Source organism: Leucopleurus acutus, assembly GCF_964270905.1.
Source record: "Leucopleurus acutus genome assembly, chromosome: 4".
Classification (NCBI taxonomy): Eukaryota; Metazoa; Chordata; class Mammalia; order Artiodactyla; family Delphinidae; genus Leucopleurus; species Leucopleurus acutus.
The window spans coordinates 27120059-27137573 of NC_139146.1; the positions used below are offsets into that span (position 1 = coordinate 27120059).

At 34.7% G+C, this 17515-nt stretch overlaps 1 protein-coding gene across 2 annotated transcripts in view; it reads right to left on the bottom strand.

Annotated features, from left to right (window-relative positions):
• ANK2 (ankyrin 2) overlaps positions 1-17515 on the bottom strand; it is a gene marked incomplete at both ends in the record, with an annotated part of 237407 nt that overhangs the window by 125559 nt on the left and 94333 nt on the right. The window contains 8 exons of one of the 2 annotated variants that reach the window (XM_082837745.1): positions 246-344; positions 510-608; positions 2808-3005; positions 5502-5600; positions 11549-11647; positions 13346-13444; positions 16435-16458; positions 16911-17096. In XM_082837745.1, the coding sequence (XP_082693871.1) occupies positions 246-344; positions 510-608; positions 2808-3005; positions 5502-5600; positions 11549-11647; positions 13346-13444; positions 16435-16458; positions 16911-17096 (903 nt within the window). The remainder of the gene's footprint in view (positions 1-245; positions 345-509; positions 609-2807; positions 3006-5501; positions 5601-11548; positions 11648-13345; positions 13445-16434; positions 16459-16910; positions 17097-17515) is intronic. The other variant, XM_082837746.1, reaches the window with a different exon arrangement.

Genomic DNA, 17515 nt, shown 5'->3' on the forward strand with positions numbered 1-17515 from the left:
GTAAAACATTTCTTACCCTATGGAGGTTCCTTTCAGTGACCTTCTAGCAATTATTTCAATAATACGTTATCACGGGGGCTCTTCTCAAAGCTCAGCCGCTGAGCTTTGATCTCACACACACACACACACACACACACACACACACACACACACACACACACACACACACACACACACACATCCCTACACACCCATACGCTTCCTCTCTTTCTCCCTGTGGTTATTCTGACCCAAGCCATACTCACAATGTTAGTGACATCTGGAGAGGCTCCATTCTGCAGCAGAAGTAGGACAATGTTCAAGTGGCCCATGAAGGCAGCCACATGTATTGGTGTGAGGCCAGACTGCGAAACAAAGCGACAGCAGTTTTACTCCTCTGCACCGGTGGGGGCTTTGGGGCTTCTTCAGATAAATAATACTTGAGCGAAGAGGACAGAAGATGGGCAGAAGGAAGGGGAAGAAGGAGTAAGAGAAGGAATGTTTCATGACAAGCTGAAACATTTTTCTACCTCTGTTATAGCTTGGATTGAAGCCCCATATTTCACCAGCAGTTCCATGACTTTGATGCGGTTTTTCTTGCAGGCAATGTGCAGTGGAGTAAAACCATTCTGTGCAAAAGACAATCAAGTTAGTTGAAAACATGCAGAAATGATTCTCACACAACTCCATGCTGGCACATTGCAGGCAGTAATGTTACATCCTCATTCATGTAGTGCGACCATTTCTTCAAGTGCTGTAGGTGTTGGATTTAGAGAGAAAGTGGTGGTGTATTCCTGGAGGCTCTGAACTTGGTTTATATGTGGTGGGCAGGTATGGCATTGTTCGTGTGGTTACAGAGAAAACAAAAAGGAAGAAAATTACATGGGCCTACTCTTCCAAGAAGGAAAAAACTGAGGCAATTATACTTTACAAGTTCTAAAATGTTTTAAAGCATACTGATTGGTCAGATTATGGAATGGCTTAAAGATGCATCAAAGATAAGCATGTGTTTTTCTGATGATGAGCTATTTCTTAAAGGGAAAAATCATTACCTGTTTTACTTCAAAAATCTAAGAACATGACTATAATAAATGTTTCAGCCTAGCTACTATTTTCTTTAGGGAATAGGTGTTACAAATTAACAGAAATCGTTATTTGTGTTGATAATTTTTTTATATCCAGAAGTTATAATGTTTATATTAAAAAGTTTTTATGAGGAGTTGTTGCATGTTAGTGGAAATCATTATTTATGTTGATAATATTTAATACCCAGAAGTTATATTTCTTATATTTTAATATATTTTTTATAACTTATGTCAATCACATACATTTTGTTTCGAAAAGAAATGATTATTAAGTTCCCAAATATTTTCAAAATAAGTATGGAGAATTTTTGGAATAACTGGAAGAAGGTATCTCTTAGAAGCAAAGGAATGTGGAGAAGTCTTTAAGGTATTTTCTAACTTTCCATACTGGGCTAATGTGCAGCAATTAGGGGAAACTACATAAAAATTTGTTAACTAGCCCCATGCTTAATCCTTATGTGTTATATTTAAGTATTATATTTTTATCTGAACAATGATGTCTCTATATAGAATCGTATCTATTCTGCTAGTTAACAATTTTGCATGTCCCAATAGGGACTGTTTATCAGTCAATATTTTTCTACACTAGCAGTTCTCAGGAAAGCATATGATTTTCTTTAACCTAATGACATTATTGTTCACAATATTTGTTAAGTAATTTCCCATTTATGAGCTATGTAATAAGCCAGATATAAATAACTACATGTATGTGCAGCACTTAAAAGATCTGCAGTGATTAGTATGTGATATTTTACATGCTTATTGACCACTATCCAAATGAAAATAAGTACTTTCCTCCTTATAAGAAAATAAATATCCTTACATAATTGCACATAAACCTAAAAGTATAGTTGCTTCCCAGGCAATAATAAATAAATTGATTCCAATGGAAAATTTCTAATAAAAGTAAGATTCATATTTGCTAATTCTAATGACATTCTCTTAAATACTGATTGTCTAAAGACTAATTTAACTTACATAAACCATTTAACAAATAGAAAAAAGGGTTTGCTTTTAGTTGGAGAATTAAGAAACAAGAGGCATAAATTAGTACATATCTAATACTTCCAATGATTATGGTTAAAATATAAGTGAAGCAAGAAGATTTATTCAATATTAGAACTTGGGAGAATCAGAAGCTGCTCTAGGGACAGCCTCTTGCAGATTTCTCCTGAGCAATTCCTGAAATAGTTTATATAAAATGCTTCCTGAAGCAAGAAGACCCTAAGCATTACTTTTCCATTAGCCTGTGGCTGAGTAATCAGGTCAATAAGGAATATCTCCAAGTGAATTCTTCACAGGCTTACATTTTACATTATCTTACATAGTAAAATCTATTCGCCACTTTAAAACTTTCTTTGTCAAAAAGAAATTAATAAAGTTCAACTTTTTTACAATTTTATTCTGACTCTATATAGAGGTGTCTAGAACTTACTTGATAAGTGCTATTTTTCAACTTCTATTTTCCATTTAAAAATGCTACCACTCCAGAGGTTTCATACCTATCTATGAGTTGCTAATTATGGAAATGTTACCTTGGTGTTCTCTTAAATCTATCCTTGCCATCATTTAATAGCAAACTGTGAAGGCATGAAGTAGGCAGGCAGCTTGTGGGAGGTGACAAATTTAGAATTAACTACACATCTATAACCATGCACTGCTGTGCCTACAACCATTGGTCAATCAATGCGGGTTTGCTTATGTCGATCTGTACTCAGTTAATGTGGACTGGGCTAGGTTTACCAGGGCTCTGGCGTTTGGATTGGCTCTCTTGTCCAGAAGGAGTTTGGTTACACGGTAGTGACCACAGTGTGCGGCAACATGGAGGGCCGTCAGGTAGTCCAGGGTGACGTCATCAACAGGCGCCTTGTGCTGGAGCAGGTGCTTCACACATTCCACGTGGTCTCCTTGGGCAGCCATGTGAAGCGGAGACAGCCCATTCTGCGCATCAAAACCAAACCAAACCAAGACCACATTTTAGTCATTACTTTCAGATTCTGAAACACGACAAACAATTCTTGATCTCTGGAACCACTGGTAGCAGAGAAAAATAATTTCCACTCGACACCGAAACATACAGCAGATTATGTTTGGCAGAGAGGAAAGATAAGAGAATGTTTAATTGCATAACTGTGATATTCTTAGGCAAAAATTAATAGGTCTTTCATGAATGAATATATAGTACGTGTAGCAATTCAGTTGGCCCACAATTATCAGGGCAATATTAGCTGTACAAAAACAAGTAATAGCTGAGGCTTAAATTATCTGTATCCAATTCCATACATAGAAATCTACATTCAATTCATCTCTCTGCATGAATTTCTTTACTTCTCAATGGAGGGGAAAGTGGATGCAGGAGGAGCAAGTGGGTGGGTCAGGGAGAGAAGGAGACTTTGATCATCTCTTAGATCCACACTGCTCGGAAATTCTGCAACTTCTTTTTTCTGTCATGATGCGTAAATTGGATTTGGAGAAAGCAGTCAGATAAGAGCTAGAAAAGTATAAGGCAGATATGGACCATGTGTCAATGACCTCCCAACTTCAAAATTTTGAGGATAATCTAAATTTATCATCATTGATACTGCCAAAAACAGCTTTAGACTTAATCCGCAGAGAAGGTCAACAGCAGGGATACAAGACAGCCAAGTAGTTCACTGATAATTATTAGTCTAGCTGAGACTCTCATTTTAAAAAATTTAATAAACAAGCTTATAGGAAAAAGCGAAATTAGAAAACATTTGCCCATTAAAAGAAGGGGACTATTGTCCTTTCTTACTAATCAATGCAAATACAGTCACTAGAAAATAACTGTTGACCAAGGATTTAGTTTGGCAGTCATTATATTCAAAGAAGCAGAAACTGTCTGGATAAAGAAGCCAGAATAGGCCAAAGGCCCAACATTCTCAACCAGGAAGGTGATTTCAACAGTGTAGGACAGTCGCAGATTATGCAGCCACAGATGCTTTATGCTGTATCCTTATATATGAATGATATTTGATTTTACAAGAAGGCCATTAAAAATGTTCCATCTAGGTAACCCATGGTCTTCATTAGTGATATGACAATTACTGGCAGATTCTGTAGATGAGATTATTTTATGGTTTTTGCAACAGTATATCTACCTACCCTCAATTTGATATAAGCCTTTTATTGGTTATAACATGACTAGTCTGAAATTTTGTTATTTCCATTTAAATTTCAATCCGTTTCCTCAAGAAAACTTTCCATAATTATCTTTGCATGACCCAGCCCAAAATGTTACATTTTAAAGACAGATCTCTACAACATTCTCAGTATAGGTATGAGAATAAAAATAATGCAGATGATTTATTTCTCATCTTCATATATTTCTGATTTGAAGCCACCCTTTCATGATCTGCGTGGCACATCTCTAAAGACTGAGTGCATTCTATACAAATTTTGAATGTGTGGGCCAGTTTTGCTCCAAATTATATCAACTAAATATTCAATTAAGATATAATATAAATTAAAAAATATTTGCTGTGTTTGCTGCCTTATTTTTCTCACCTTACCCTAGTAACAGCATCAGTTGATATGAATCATGTTCAGGGGATGGGGGAGATGAAATAGGGGGAAAGTATTAAGACATGTCCCTTGTCTAAATTTTTGTTGTATTTAAGGATCTGAGGGTTGTTACATGTCCCATTAAATAACTCTGTGTGATTATCTTCAAATTTCGTCTCATGATATTTTCTGGTAACCCAAAGAAAACCTCCAACAAATCAGCTTGTCACTTGGTTTCTATTTATATGGATAAGAGTTTTCCCCATGGTTGGGCATGTTGATGAAATGAGACAAAAAATCCTAGATGTACTGTGCCATAGAGAACAGTATGCTTTTTTATTGGTTCTTTGTAGCTGGCCTATCCTAACTCATGCTTTCCACATCACCTATGAATCCCAATTATAATCAACCAACACCACCAGTGAGTAATTCTTTTTACTAGATATTGTCTATTTTACTAGATATTGTCTAAAGATTGGAGAGCCAAAAGACTTATCTTGTATTGCTACTTGTGCTTCTTTAAAAGACAGTTTTATAAAAGATAGTTTTTATATATATTTTATAGTCATCTCAGAGAATCATAAAAATGTAGACTAATAAAATGTAAGAAATTTCTCACTTATATATAATATTCTCATTCACGTATAATAGAGTAATATTTACATTTCCATCTGCAGAGAGAATAGCAGGTAAAAATATAGAAAGAACTTGAAGTTATACATTTAATACATCTTAATGCATTTTTTCTTTTAAATAGTTTAAAAAGTTTGATATCTATTACTCATTCCTTGAACACAAATATTGAGCAACTAGAATACGCTTGGCTGATGCTTTGATTTCAAGAAGAATAGAGATTATCAAAAAAATGTCTTAAAGAGTTTGTTGGATCCCATCTTCCTCATAATGACTCACCTTTGTCCTTGCCAGCAAGGGAGCCCCCCGCTCCAGCAGAAGCTCCACCACTTGGTCATGTCCACTTCTTGCAGCGCAATGAAGGGGCGTCAAACCATCCTGCCAAAAGAATGAAAGATAGGCCTCAGTTCACTTTTTTTATAAAAACAAGATTGTATCTACTGCCACCTTGAAGAGAGGGTTTCCAAAACTCAGCCCTAGTGACTCAGTAGATCAGTAATAGAATTGCTATCAGTTAAATAATAAAGAACAGTAAGAGAGAAAACAAGACAGAGATCTCGGCAGAGAGAAAGAGAATGAGAAAGACAGAGACAAAACAGAAAGAGGGAGAGAGCAAGAGAAATCCCATGTGTGGAGGTTTAATGTAAAAAACACTGTGGCTGGTCATGTGTTTGCATATTTAGGAAGATGGAAAAGCAGAGGGTGTTGTATTTGTTGAACTTGAAAGCCCTACCTGCCTGGAGCCACACCCAGAGATTATACTGTTATACTATTTTCCTTCTGGTTGTCCTAACACAACTCCTAAAATTTCTTCTTAATCTAATTTGTCTATCTTCTCTCTTGAATTGCCATTATTTTCATAAATTCTCCTAAAATGCTCCCTGAGGCTCGTAAAAGGGAAGGGTTATTTTTTCACATTCTTCTAAAGGTTTCCACTCATATTTTTCATCATTTTACAAAATACATAATTATTTTTCAAAAATTAAGTTTAGGGCTTCCCTGGTGGCGCAGTGGTTGAGAGTCCGCCTGCCGATGCAGGGGACACGGGTTTGTGCCCCGGTCAGGGAAGATCCCACATGCCGCGGAGCGACTGGGCCCGTGAGCCATGGCCGCTGGGCCTGCGCATCCGGAACCTGTGCTCCGCAACGGGAGAGGCCCAACTGTATGTTACGCTATTTATAAAACTTTCTGACCCTGATAGCCTCACAGGTAGTTTCTGATTCTAGAGCAATCTCCAAATACCCTCTTGTCTTTTGGGTTTTATTTCTCTTATTCATAGTCCAGCCACAATGGTATAAATAAGCCCTTTAATAATCTCTATTCAAATTATCAAATTTGAGTGTGTCATCTGTTTTTGTCTAGGACCTTGATGATAATTATTCCTTGCTTTGTTAAACCTATTTAGCCAGTATTGAGATACTAAACAGACCTTGCAGTTTTGGTTACCTGGGAATTAGCATGAAAAGACTGTCTCTTGAGAAAAAAGTATTGGGATGCCAAGTTATTTTAAAGTTTGCCAAAAGGAGCTTAAAAGACAAACTGTGTGGGCAAAGTGATTAAAATGATGATGCTTTTGTATCTTGTCCTCAGTGCCCTATGGTGGAAACACAGAGCATTGGTTGCTATATAAGTGAAATAGCAGTTAGATACAGCTTGATTTCTCAAACATATTCTTGGTGGGAGCTTCATTGAGATCTAGAGTTTGAGAAATCCAACACAGCAAATGAAAGCATGATGTGCACGGTCCAGCGGGTAGGCCCTGGAATCACAGAGCTCTGGGTGTGAGTCTCAGATCAGCCCATCATGGGTGAAGCTCTCTGAGGTTCAGCTTCACGATATTTCAAATGAGGATGCTTTTTCTTACCCTGTTTAATTTACAGCATTGTTTGAAAAATGAGGGGATGTTGCCTTACATCATTTTTAAAAAGGTATTGCTTTCTATGGATTACATGAAATATTCATTGGGTAATCACGTTGAAACCTCTAAAATGCTCTCAGAACAACAATAGGAAAATATGGAGAACACTTAATAAACCCGCAAGAACATCAAGTAACAGTAAGGATTAAGTAATTGGGTCTAAATCTTACAGTTTAGTGATGCAGTTTATCTGCTCTTAAAAAGGATATGTGAATTATATCAAATTCAAGTTGCCCAACATGCTCAATCTGGGTAGATTTTGGATATTTTCTACAAAGTGCAGTGTCTCATTATTGTCCCCCATAAAATCTTTATCAAAAGGTTTTGTATTCAAGAACTTTTAAACTTACTCTTTTAATTTAGTTTTTACTCTTAGAGACTATGATCTGTTCATTATCTTTTTTTTTCTTTTTTTAAATTCTTAAGACTGTGTTTGAAGTTGACATTTTCCTCCCCTCCAGAGTCCCCTTCCCTGTGTTCTCTTTCTTCCCTGGAATCAGTTCAAATCACATGGTGATGTCAGTAATTCTTAAAGGGATACCATTCATCTAGCTGGTAACCCACAGCATTAGCTTCTTATGACCATTTCTTTCCTTATCTTTTCCTCTCTTCCCTCTCAGCTTAGATTATTCTTCCAGCAATGTATCCTGAATTCTGTGTACTAATATAGGCTCTGCTAGTTACTAAGCTGTGTGTCCTAGGTTAAGTTATATAACTCCTCTGGAACTCATTTTTCCCCTTGGTAGTCTCATTTCTCAAATGGAGACCTCTATATTTTCTCAACAAGAAAATAATAATACTTTGTAAGTTGTTAGGAAGATGAATTAAGATGATATTTGTATAGTACTTAGCAGGGTGCCCAGAACATAGTGGGCATATGACAATTGGTAGCCACTATTGTTATTATTTTAATTATTACTCCTAATAACAAATAGCAAGGGTGATCCCTTTTTCTGATGTATTGTTTTTCATTCATCATCCTTTAATGTTTTTTGTATACTTTTATTGTTTTCATTGAAATATGTATTTCAATATTTTAGCCATAATCCTTATAGGAAGTATTTCCACATTTAAATAAAAAATAAGTTTAAAAATAAAAAATGAATAATGCCTTTAATAAAACTTGAATTAATAATATCATTTTAGCTATAACGTTTCTGTTTTAACATTAAGATGAGGTTTTCCAGACACCAGAAAACCAAGGCTCTGGTGAAAATGTCTCAGAGTTTCACACTAGATTCTAGTCAATGATGAGAATGCCAGTGAGATGCAAAATGTCTCAGTGATTGACATAGTGCTGGTGAAAGTGGTGGAGAAACTACGGGTATGATTTTTTTTTTAATTACCCCAAAGCCTTTATATATCTTGCTCTTCTCCTAATAATGAAAACATTATAAGTGAGAAAATAATAAGACCAAGGGAAAATTTTTGATGGAACATACTAAATTCAGAATGTTTATGACTAATTTGACTGCTAGGGGAAATTGAGACCTCTGTGAAAAAAATGAAACAATAATATTAATATTATTTGAAATTCCATATAAAGACACACTATTGTGTTACCTAAAAAGATAGTCAAAAACAAGTATAACATTTTTTAATTTAAAAATATATTTTTAAAGGACAAAAGAAAAAGCAAACCATATTCCCTTAGTAATCAAATATTATAGTTCCAAAAATATATAAATATTATAGTTCCAGAATTGGCCTCCTGATTCCAGACCACAGTACTGCATTTCAGTATTTACCTCCTACTTGATCTTACTTTTGGTAAGAAGGATACAGGTCTGATAGTTATAGCCAAAACTGAAAGAACCTAACTGTTTTTAAAATCCTCCTGCTTAGAGATGAGGAAGTATTTTCACGTACAGGGAAAAGCTCAGCACCACCTTCATTATTGTGACTGATCCTTAGGGTGCACTGGAACCAGTTTGCACACACTAGTGAGAGTCAATGTTTTGCACATCTTTTCCCAATTCTGCATTCAGTGATACCATATTGGTAGCTCCAATTGGCCATGGTGAAAGTATGGAAGTATTTACACCATGGAAATCATCAAAGGCAAAGGTTACAAATCAGAGCTTTTTATTTTATTTTTTTGAAGAGCTGATTATTAAATTTTTACCAGTACACTGCTAACCTAATCCCTTGGGTACTGTTGATTTGCATCTCTGAGTAAAGGGATATAGTCTGTCTTGTTAACTACTGTTATCTCTAGGGTTCACAACACCAAGTAGGAAATCAATAATTATTTGTTTAAGGAAGAAATGAACAGAATGTCAGTACAATGTATAATTAGAAAATCCATTTTCATTTTATAAATTCTTGAATGAAATTCTATTTATTTGCTATATCTAAAGGCTACACCGGATGAAATACAGTCCAAATATTCCCTTCAAGAATAATTAACCAAAAAATAAATAAATAAATAAAAAATAAAAAATAAAGAATAATTAACCAAGGCTTACATTTCATTGTTAAATTGCTCAAGGACAATTAGTTAATGGCAGAACTAGCATAAGAATCCATTTCTCTCCATTTCTTAGTACTCTTTCATGAGAAAACAATGTCTATTTGGAGTTAGACTTTTAAATTGTATATGCAAATGTATGTAGGGAATGCAAATTAGAGCATCTTTTAAAGAATAAAGCAAATATTGTGAGGATCAATAAAAACAAAATCAATTGCCTCAATAATGAATGAATACTCCAGAAAAGCATTAATAAGAGCAATGTGCATCCTTAAGACATTGACCAAGATAAAATTTTTTGCATTTACAAAGTGCTGTCTTTCCATTGGTACTCTCAATTATTAGAGTCTCAAGAGAAACAGAAAGGTGAGTGTAAAGGGACTCATTATGTTAGAAATGTACTTAAAGGAGGAGGTACAGAAACTCTTCCTTTAAATATAGAGAACAAGTAAGCAAAGCATGCAGCATTATATGTAATTGTTCCAAATTCTGCACACCTACAGCATAGCAAGGGAAAAGGCATGCCATCAAATCAAAGGGTAGAAACCATATAAAACTCTGATGCAAAGACAATGGACACCACAACAAAGATCTTGATAGACAAAGCAAACCACTCCAGTACTCCCACATGATAATATGACACAAGTGCTCTGGACCAAATGTCTTAGAGAAATGAGATTAAGAAAGCAACATTTCCTGAGGTCATTAAAACCCAAAATGTATAGTCTGGGACTGGTGTAGTTTCTAGAAGCTCAAAGATGATAAGGTTTATTAAACAAAATATTTGTTAGCCTCAAGATTTGCAAGGGAATTAAATTAGATCTTTATTCCTTGGACTATGAGAATGCAAAGTCCCAGAATTAAACAAAGTGAAGATAAAATATCACAAGGGACATATTCTATCTACTAACTTCCATAGACTTCTTCCACCATATATTTCAAAATTTTATATAATAGGAATGTTTAAAGTTTTACTTAAGTCTATGATTAATCAAGTCTACTCCAGAGAATTAATATTAAAGTACAATATTAGTTTAGTTTAATGTTTAAGCAAGTAATTGTGCATAATTTCCATTACATAATAAAAAATTATGAGTAGCTAAGTAATTTACTTAACGCCACTTAAAAAATACCTAAGAGTTGATTCTCAAACGACCCTATGAAGTAGGTAGTATTATAGCCTAAGCTCAGAGAAGGCAAGTAAATTGCCAATGTCATTCAGCTTGTAAGCAGTAGAAGCAGGCTTTGAAATTAGGTAATCTGCATTCAAAGTCTGCACTTTCAACAGGTGTACTGTCCTGCCTATCTTATTATTTATTTGTTGGGAGTATGTAAAAACTCAGAATTATATTTAACTCAACAAGTTTGAAATGAATGAAGGGCACTGCCTCTTAGCGAGATGACATGAGTAAAAGTGCAACATAATAACTGTATGCCTTTTTTTCCATAAGCATAATAGGAGATCTCCTGCTCAGATCCCTATAGCATAACCACTTAAGAAAAATGATTTAGGAGCTGAAAAGTTCGAAGCAAAAGATTTTCAACATGTATTAAAATATTTTACATAAAAACCACACTCTCATAGCTTAATGTATGCAAATGAGTTTGGGTTCTTGATACTTACAGCTAGCCAAATCAGAGATGAGTAAGTTCAATCTTTGATCTTTGTTCCATGAAAATCAATAAACAAGGACTTGAAAAACTGTCTCAGTGAGAGAGGCTAGCATTCTGTTTCTCCAGGCACTTATGAGCAAATATTAATTCCACTTTACATATGATGTGCAACCTTTAAATGCTGTATGAGGTTTAAATCGAATCCAAGAAAGCAATTTCCTTGAAAACACATTGCCTGTGTTTAGGGACTGGTATTTTAAAATGTCTGCTAAAAGAATACAAAAAATAATAATGGTAGGAAATTGAAAGAACAGAGATACTCACCCTGGTTTTGGCATCGATCTGACCACCACGATCCAGTAAGAGCTTCACCATGTTTGTGTTTCCCCTTTTGGAAGCCACATGCAGAGGAGTGATTCCATTCTACACCGTGGAAAGACCAAACAAGAGCATGTTGGGTATGACAGGGCATGATGGTGATGGCTTCGTATTAGCACAAAGGAGATTGTGACCTATTTTGTAATTTTATCTGAGGTTTCTATGGTTTCAATGCTTTTGATTTTTAAGGAACAAAAAAGCACACAAACCACAAAGCACTGTAGGGAATGATAAATGCAATGAAACTGCATAATTAAGTTAGTCAATAACTACAACATATGTACTGAATGTACACATCACAGTCAAGAGACAAAGGGAGCACTTTGGCATAATACTCAATAGAAACAAAATTTCAGATCCTACCTAGATAGAGCCCTAGGCTAAAGTCTAGTGTTCTTATTATAACACTTATGTACTTAAAGATTCTGGGATCCTAAAGTTTACTATGCTTAAAAATAGAGTACACATATACATATCAATACCCAATGTAAAAATGATGATTAAAAACACCTTCTTCAGAATAATTCAGTATGAAAAACTTGAGAATAACTCAATGTAGTTTCAGAGAAGAAGACTTCTAAGGACAAAAATACTATATACATGAATTATATGTATTTCTTTCCTTGGCTATCATATACCATTATTAGGTCAAGGATGTGTACCTGATTTTTTGGTATGTTATGATTTTGCAAATATTCAAGTACTGCATTTACTGATTCATATTAAGTACACTGAGTTTTATAATTGTCATGTAAGTGAATTCTTTCCAGTGAAAGCATACCATTAAAACTGTAACACAACATAATGTGCTTTTACTATTTCAGTAAGACTCCTCATATGAGCAAATTTTCCAATTTATTAAAAAAAAAAAAAAAAAATCCTGGGACTGCCCTGGGTGGCACAGTGGTTAAGAATCTGCCTGCCAATGCAGGGGACACGGGTTCAATCCCTGGTCCGGGAAGATTCCACATGCTGTGGAGCAGCTAAACCCGTGCACTGCAACTACTGAGCCTGCGCTCTGGAGCCCGCGAGCCACAATTACTGAGCCCGTGTGCCACAACTACTGAAGCCCGCGTGCCTAGAGCCCGTGCTCGGCAACGAGAAGCCACGGCGATGAGAAGCCCGCGCACCGCAATGAAGAGGAGCCCCTGCTCATCACAACTAAAGAAAGCCCGCATGCAGCAACGAAGACCCAACATAGCCAAAAAAAAAAAAAAAAAAAAATCCCTGTCAAATTATATGCCCTATAGTCACTGTTAGGACATACTATAAATGTAGTTATACATTTTATACTTAATGTTTTAACAGTTTAATTTTTTATCGACTTGAAGCTGCTTGTTCATGATTCGTGGTGTGACCTTTAAATGTAACTGCTCATACTGATGTCAGAATCAACATCTTCCTTATTGCAAATGATTTGCGTGCATGTGAACTGACACACTATTTTTCACGTGTTGGGTTGTGACGACTTCCTGTGATTTGAAGGGAAAAAAATGGAAAATCTAATATCTCCAGCACAGATAAATCCAGGTAAGGAAAAGGAAATAAAATCTTTATCATTGTTAATGTTTACTTTAGTAAAATGAGAAATTCTCTGGTGGTGCAGTGATTAGGACTCCACGCTCTCACTGCCAAGGGCCCGGGTTCAATCCTTGGTCAGGGAACTAAGATACCGCAAGCTGGCCCACATGGCCAAATAAAATAAAATAAAATAAAATAAAATGAAACTATTTTAATCCATACCCTGGCTGTGAAGTCCACAGCAGCTCCCCGGTTTAGAAGAAGAGTTGCCACATTGACATTTCCATAGTGGGCAGCGATGTGCAAAGGGGTGAAACCACTCTGTGGAAAGCAAAGAAAATGACAGTCAGTAAAGCATTTCACCTCTGTATGTTGCAGTCACTGGATTAGAGAAGAAAATCACATCTACCTAATACGTGAACAATGCAATTCAGATCATAAATGCTTTATAAGACTTTTTAAGTTTCAGTGCTATTATTTAAATTTAGTGGTAAATAAGTCAACATATAAACAGGTAAATAAATATCCTACATTTCTTGGCAACATTATTTCCAATTACATTAATTTATTTATGAGATTTGTTATCTGTGTGAAACCATGTTTCTTGAGTTGATTTAGCTTTAGAACAAAACGATATGATTAAACAGCATATTTTTTCAGCCATAGAATTAATATAATTATGAATAAAAAATGTTTTCTCCAGAGAAAATCTCAAAACTTCTCTTTGTTTTCATTTGTTTGTGTTTTAGTTTGGGTGTTTTTTAAAATGAAAAACAGCATTGGTTGATGTTGTATCTTTGGAACTATGAAAATATTGTGAGAAATTCTTACAGAACATATACAATTCATCTTACATCATTTACACTGTCCTGACATTTCTATCCTCTTTAACAACTATGTTGAGTCAGACTATATTGTTATAATAAAAAAAAGTTAAAAAAATTAAACAATATACTTGGAATTAATATGAATATAAAATAAAGAAAAAAATTAAGTGGAACCCAATTTTGAATGTTAATTAAACCAAACTTTATCAATAAAATAAGATTGATGTAGAATAAAATAAGCAAGTTGAATCAATTACATGAGCATTAGAGAACAGTTTACTATCAGAATGTTTTAAAAATGAGTCTGAAAATCTTAAATGGAAGAAAAGCATATTTCCTTTCTTCGTTTTTCTAATGAAAATTTAGTTAGAAATCTGCCATTTTCACAGTAGAAGCATATTAATTCTTTTCTTATTAAAGTATGAAAAGAGGCATTATTCTTGCTCTCCATAATATTCATTGCTTAATAAAAGATTATAGGAAAAATAAAGACTGTTCCTGTAAAACTGGATATCAAATCCTGCAGTTTTGAGGATACTTTGCATTGTTCTCTTTTATTTGAAATGAACTTTGATGTGTATAATACTGTTTCTAAGAAACATTATCTAAATCACAACCATTATTTTTCTATTCACTTGATATATAGATTTTGGTGGCTTTATTTTTAAAATGGCCTAAAGAAGCATCCAGATACCTTAGGTAATAGAAATTCCTCTGTGCTATCAGCCAAATTAGCTGCAAATAATTTCTGACTGTAGCAAATCAAGAGACAAAATAAGAATAGTAACTATCAATCCAAATCCTACTCTTGCGGTCATGATATTTTTATTTTGTGTCTACATGATGGCAAATACTAATGTCAATATAGAAGAAAAAAATCAGTCTACAACTTGGTTGTTATTTTATAAAATGTCAAGCTTTAGTATTTTAGGAAATAATTCACTAGATGTTTTTCATTTTTATCTTGATATTTCCTGTCACCCAGTTATATCCTGAATATGCATCTTTTATTCAAGTTACAATTTAATTTCAGAAAAACATAGTGACTGCTGATGAATCATTTTCAAATTATTCAAGTATAATAATATTATTTTTCCTATTTGCAGAAATAAACTAATTTATCTTCTGACACAGCCTCATTGAAAATCCATGATGATGCCTCAGGCTGTGACTCTTGGATCAACACGAGGCTGGTATAAGTCCCTCAGAGGAACTTTTCCCTGAGTAACGTGGAGGTGGAAGGCTCAGGTCACCCTCCTACAGGACTATTGATGGAGGGGTTTTCCCTCTTTGTTATTCTATTGTCCCCGAAGAAATATTTCTAACTCAGTCTGTATCTACTCAAATAGCTGCTTTCAGCATAATGATTAGAGCCAATACTGCTTTAAAAAATGTAAACGATTACCAAAAATCACCTACAAAAGAAAGGTATTAAAATCAGTAATTAAGATATATCAACTTGTATGATTCCAGTCTTGAGCAATTTCACCAAGCAGTTGGGCTTTTAAAAAAAAATCTGTGACCTAAGTTCCACACACAGATATGGAACAGAAGAAATGATATGAATAATTCAAGTATATTCACATCTCAATGGGTAAATTTGTCAATAAACAAGATATTAGGTTTAGAAATACACTGCTCTCGGTAAATACTAAGTGTGAATGCTCAAAACCCCCATAGGCCCGCAGCCCAGTGATCATATGAGATGTTAGTCTAAAGAATTCCCTCAGCAAAGTGAAAATCAACCTACATAAGCAGTCGCTTGCCTTTGAAAGTTAATTTTTATAATATAGGTTAATTTTTATAATATACTTTCAACGTTTGTGTTAGTGTCTCTTATACCACACACACACACACACACACACACACACACTCTCTCTCAGAGGCTTCTGAACCAAATACTCCTGTTGATTTTGTTAACTGATGGGACTTATTTAGGTATGTGGAAAATAGATGATTTCATGACAACTAATGTAAGAGCAAGATAAAAGTAAATGCTTTGCTCATGATAGGCTCAATATCATTACTGATTATATACAGTGTGGTAAAAATAAAGACAGAATAGAAGGGCAACTGCAATTAGGTAAGAGGATGAAACAGTGGCAGAGAAACCTCCTTAAATTATACTTCACTAAATTCTAAATGGAGAATTCTCATTAAGAAAGGAGGTCACATCTCTTATTGGCCAAAAGTTAATAATAAAGCTCACTTAGTAAAATACATATTACGGAAGAGTCTTGTTTCATGCTCTACTCTAATAAGCTACTTAACGTTTCATTGATTAAATAATGCTTCAAATACATGCTATATTAAAATTTTTGAATTATCTATCCACTTGCCTTAATTATGGGCAAAGTTTCCAAATAATTAATTTCCTAATAATGAAAATTCCAATCATTAGTATAAATTAGTGAGCATTTATTCTAATTGGACAAAAAATAAAATAAAAACAAGGTATATTTTGATATAACCGCAATACTGTACCTCGGTTGTCCTATTCACCATCATCTGAAGCGGTGTTGTGTGGGAAAAAGAGGGAAGATATTACACAGTGCAAAATTAAGGAAACAATCAATCTGTTCTCTGCAGTTGAATATACCGTTCCAGCATGCCAAAATGCATTCTACTGAAAAAAGACAACTATAACATTATACAATTATATCTTTCTAATTCTGCTTCTATTATTTTTTTTTTACCACAAATAGAAATAGAATGAATAAGCAGATTTCTAAAAAACTGAACCTCACCTTTTATAGAAAATTATCTTGAGGTTTTTTTCTGTTTTCTTACTGTACTCAACAGACAGTCCCCTTTTTTTCTGAAATACCTCTGAAAGTAAATTATCTCTTTTGATGACCAGAAGTAATTTTGCCTTATCACCATGGCCTACTTCTTTATCATCTCCCAGGAGGAATCTGGTGGCCGAAGAGTGCCTTTCCACAAATGTATGAAGCTTTTACCTTGGATTGTACGTCAGCGTTGTGATCGTTCTGAAGCAGGAGTGCAGCAGATTTGGTGTCATCTTTCCTAGCTGCAATGTGCAGAGCTGGCAGCCTTACTTTCCCTTTGGTGTCATTCTCCAAGAGGATGGCCACTGCCTGGTTGTGTCCTTGCTGGAGTGCCACCGCTAGGGGCGTAAAGCCATCCTGGTAAAACAGAAGAAAAAATCTTCCATCAACTTTTGGAAGCCTGGGATTCAACTCCAAGAAATAGTGCATCTAATTTTCACATTAATGATTAAGACTGACAAGAAAAATGAAAGGATTAATTATTACTGTGAAGATTAAAGCAAATTATCATCACTTGTTGTACTATGCACTGGCTTCATCAGATTTTTTGAAATACCCATTCTATTTATTTTTTAAAACATCTGCATTTCCTGACAAAGCATAATGCGCACAGGATGTGTTTTGAATATGAAAATAAAAATTAGAACCAACCCTAAGTAATGCCTGCTTATGGAAAGGAAAATGTGGGAAGGGTAGAAATAATGGAGAACAAGTCTGACTGAGAATCAAAGATATGGTAGCCAAGACAGGGAAATAAATTACATGATTAACTATGC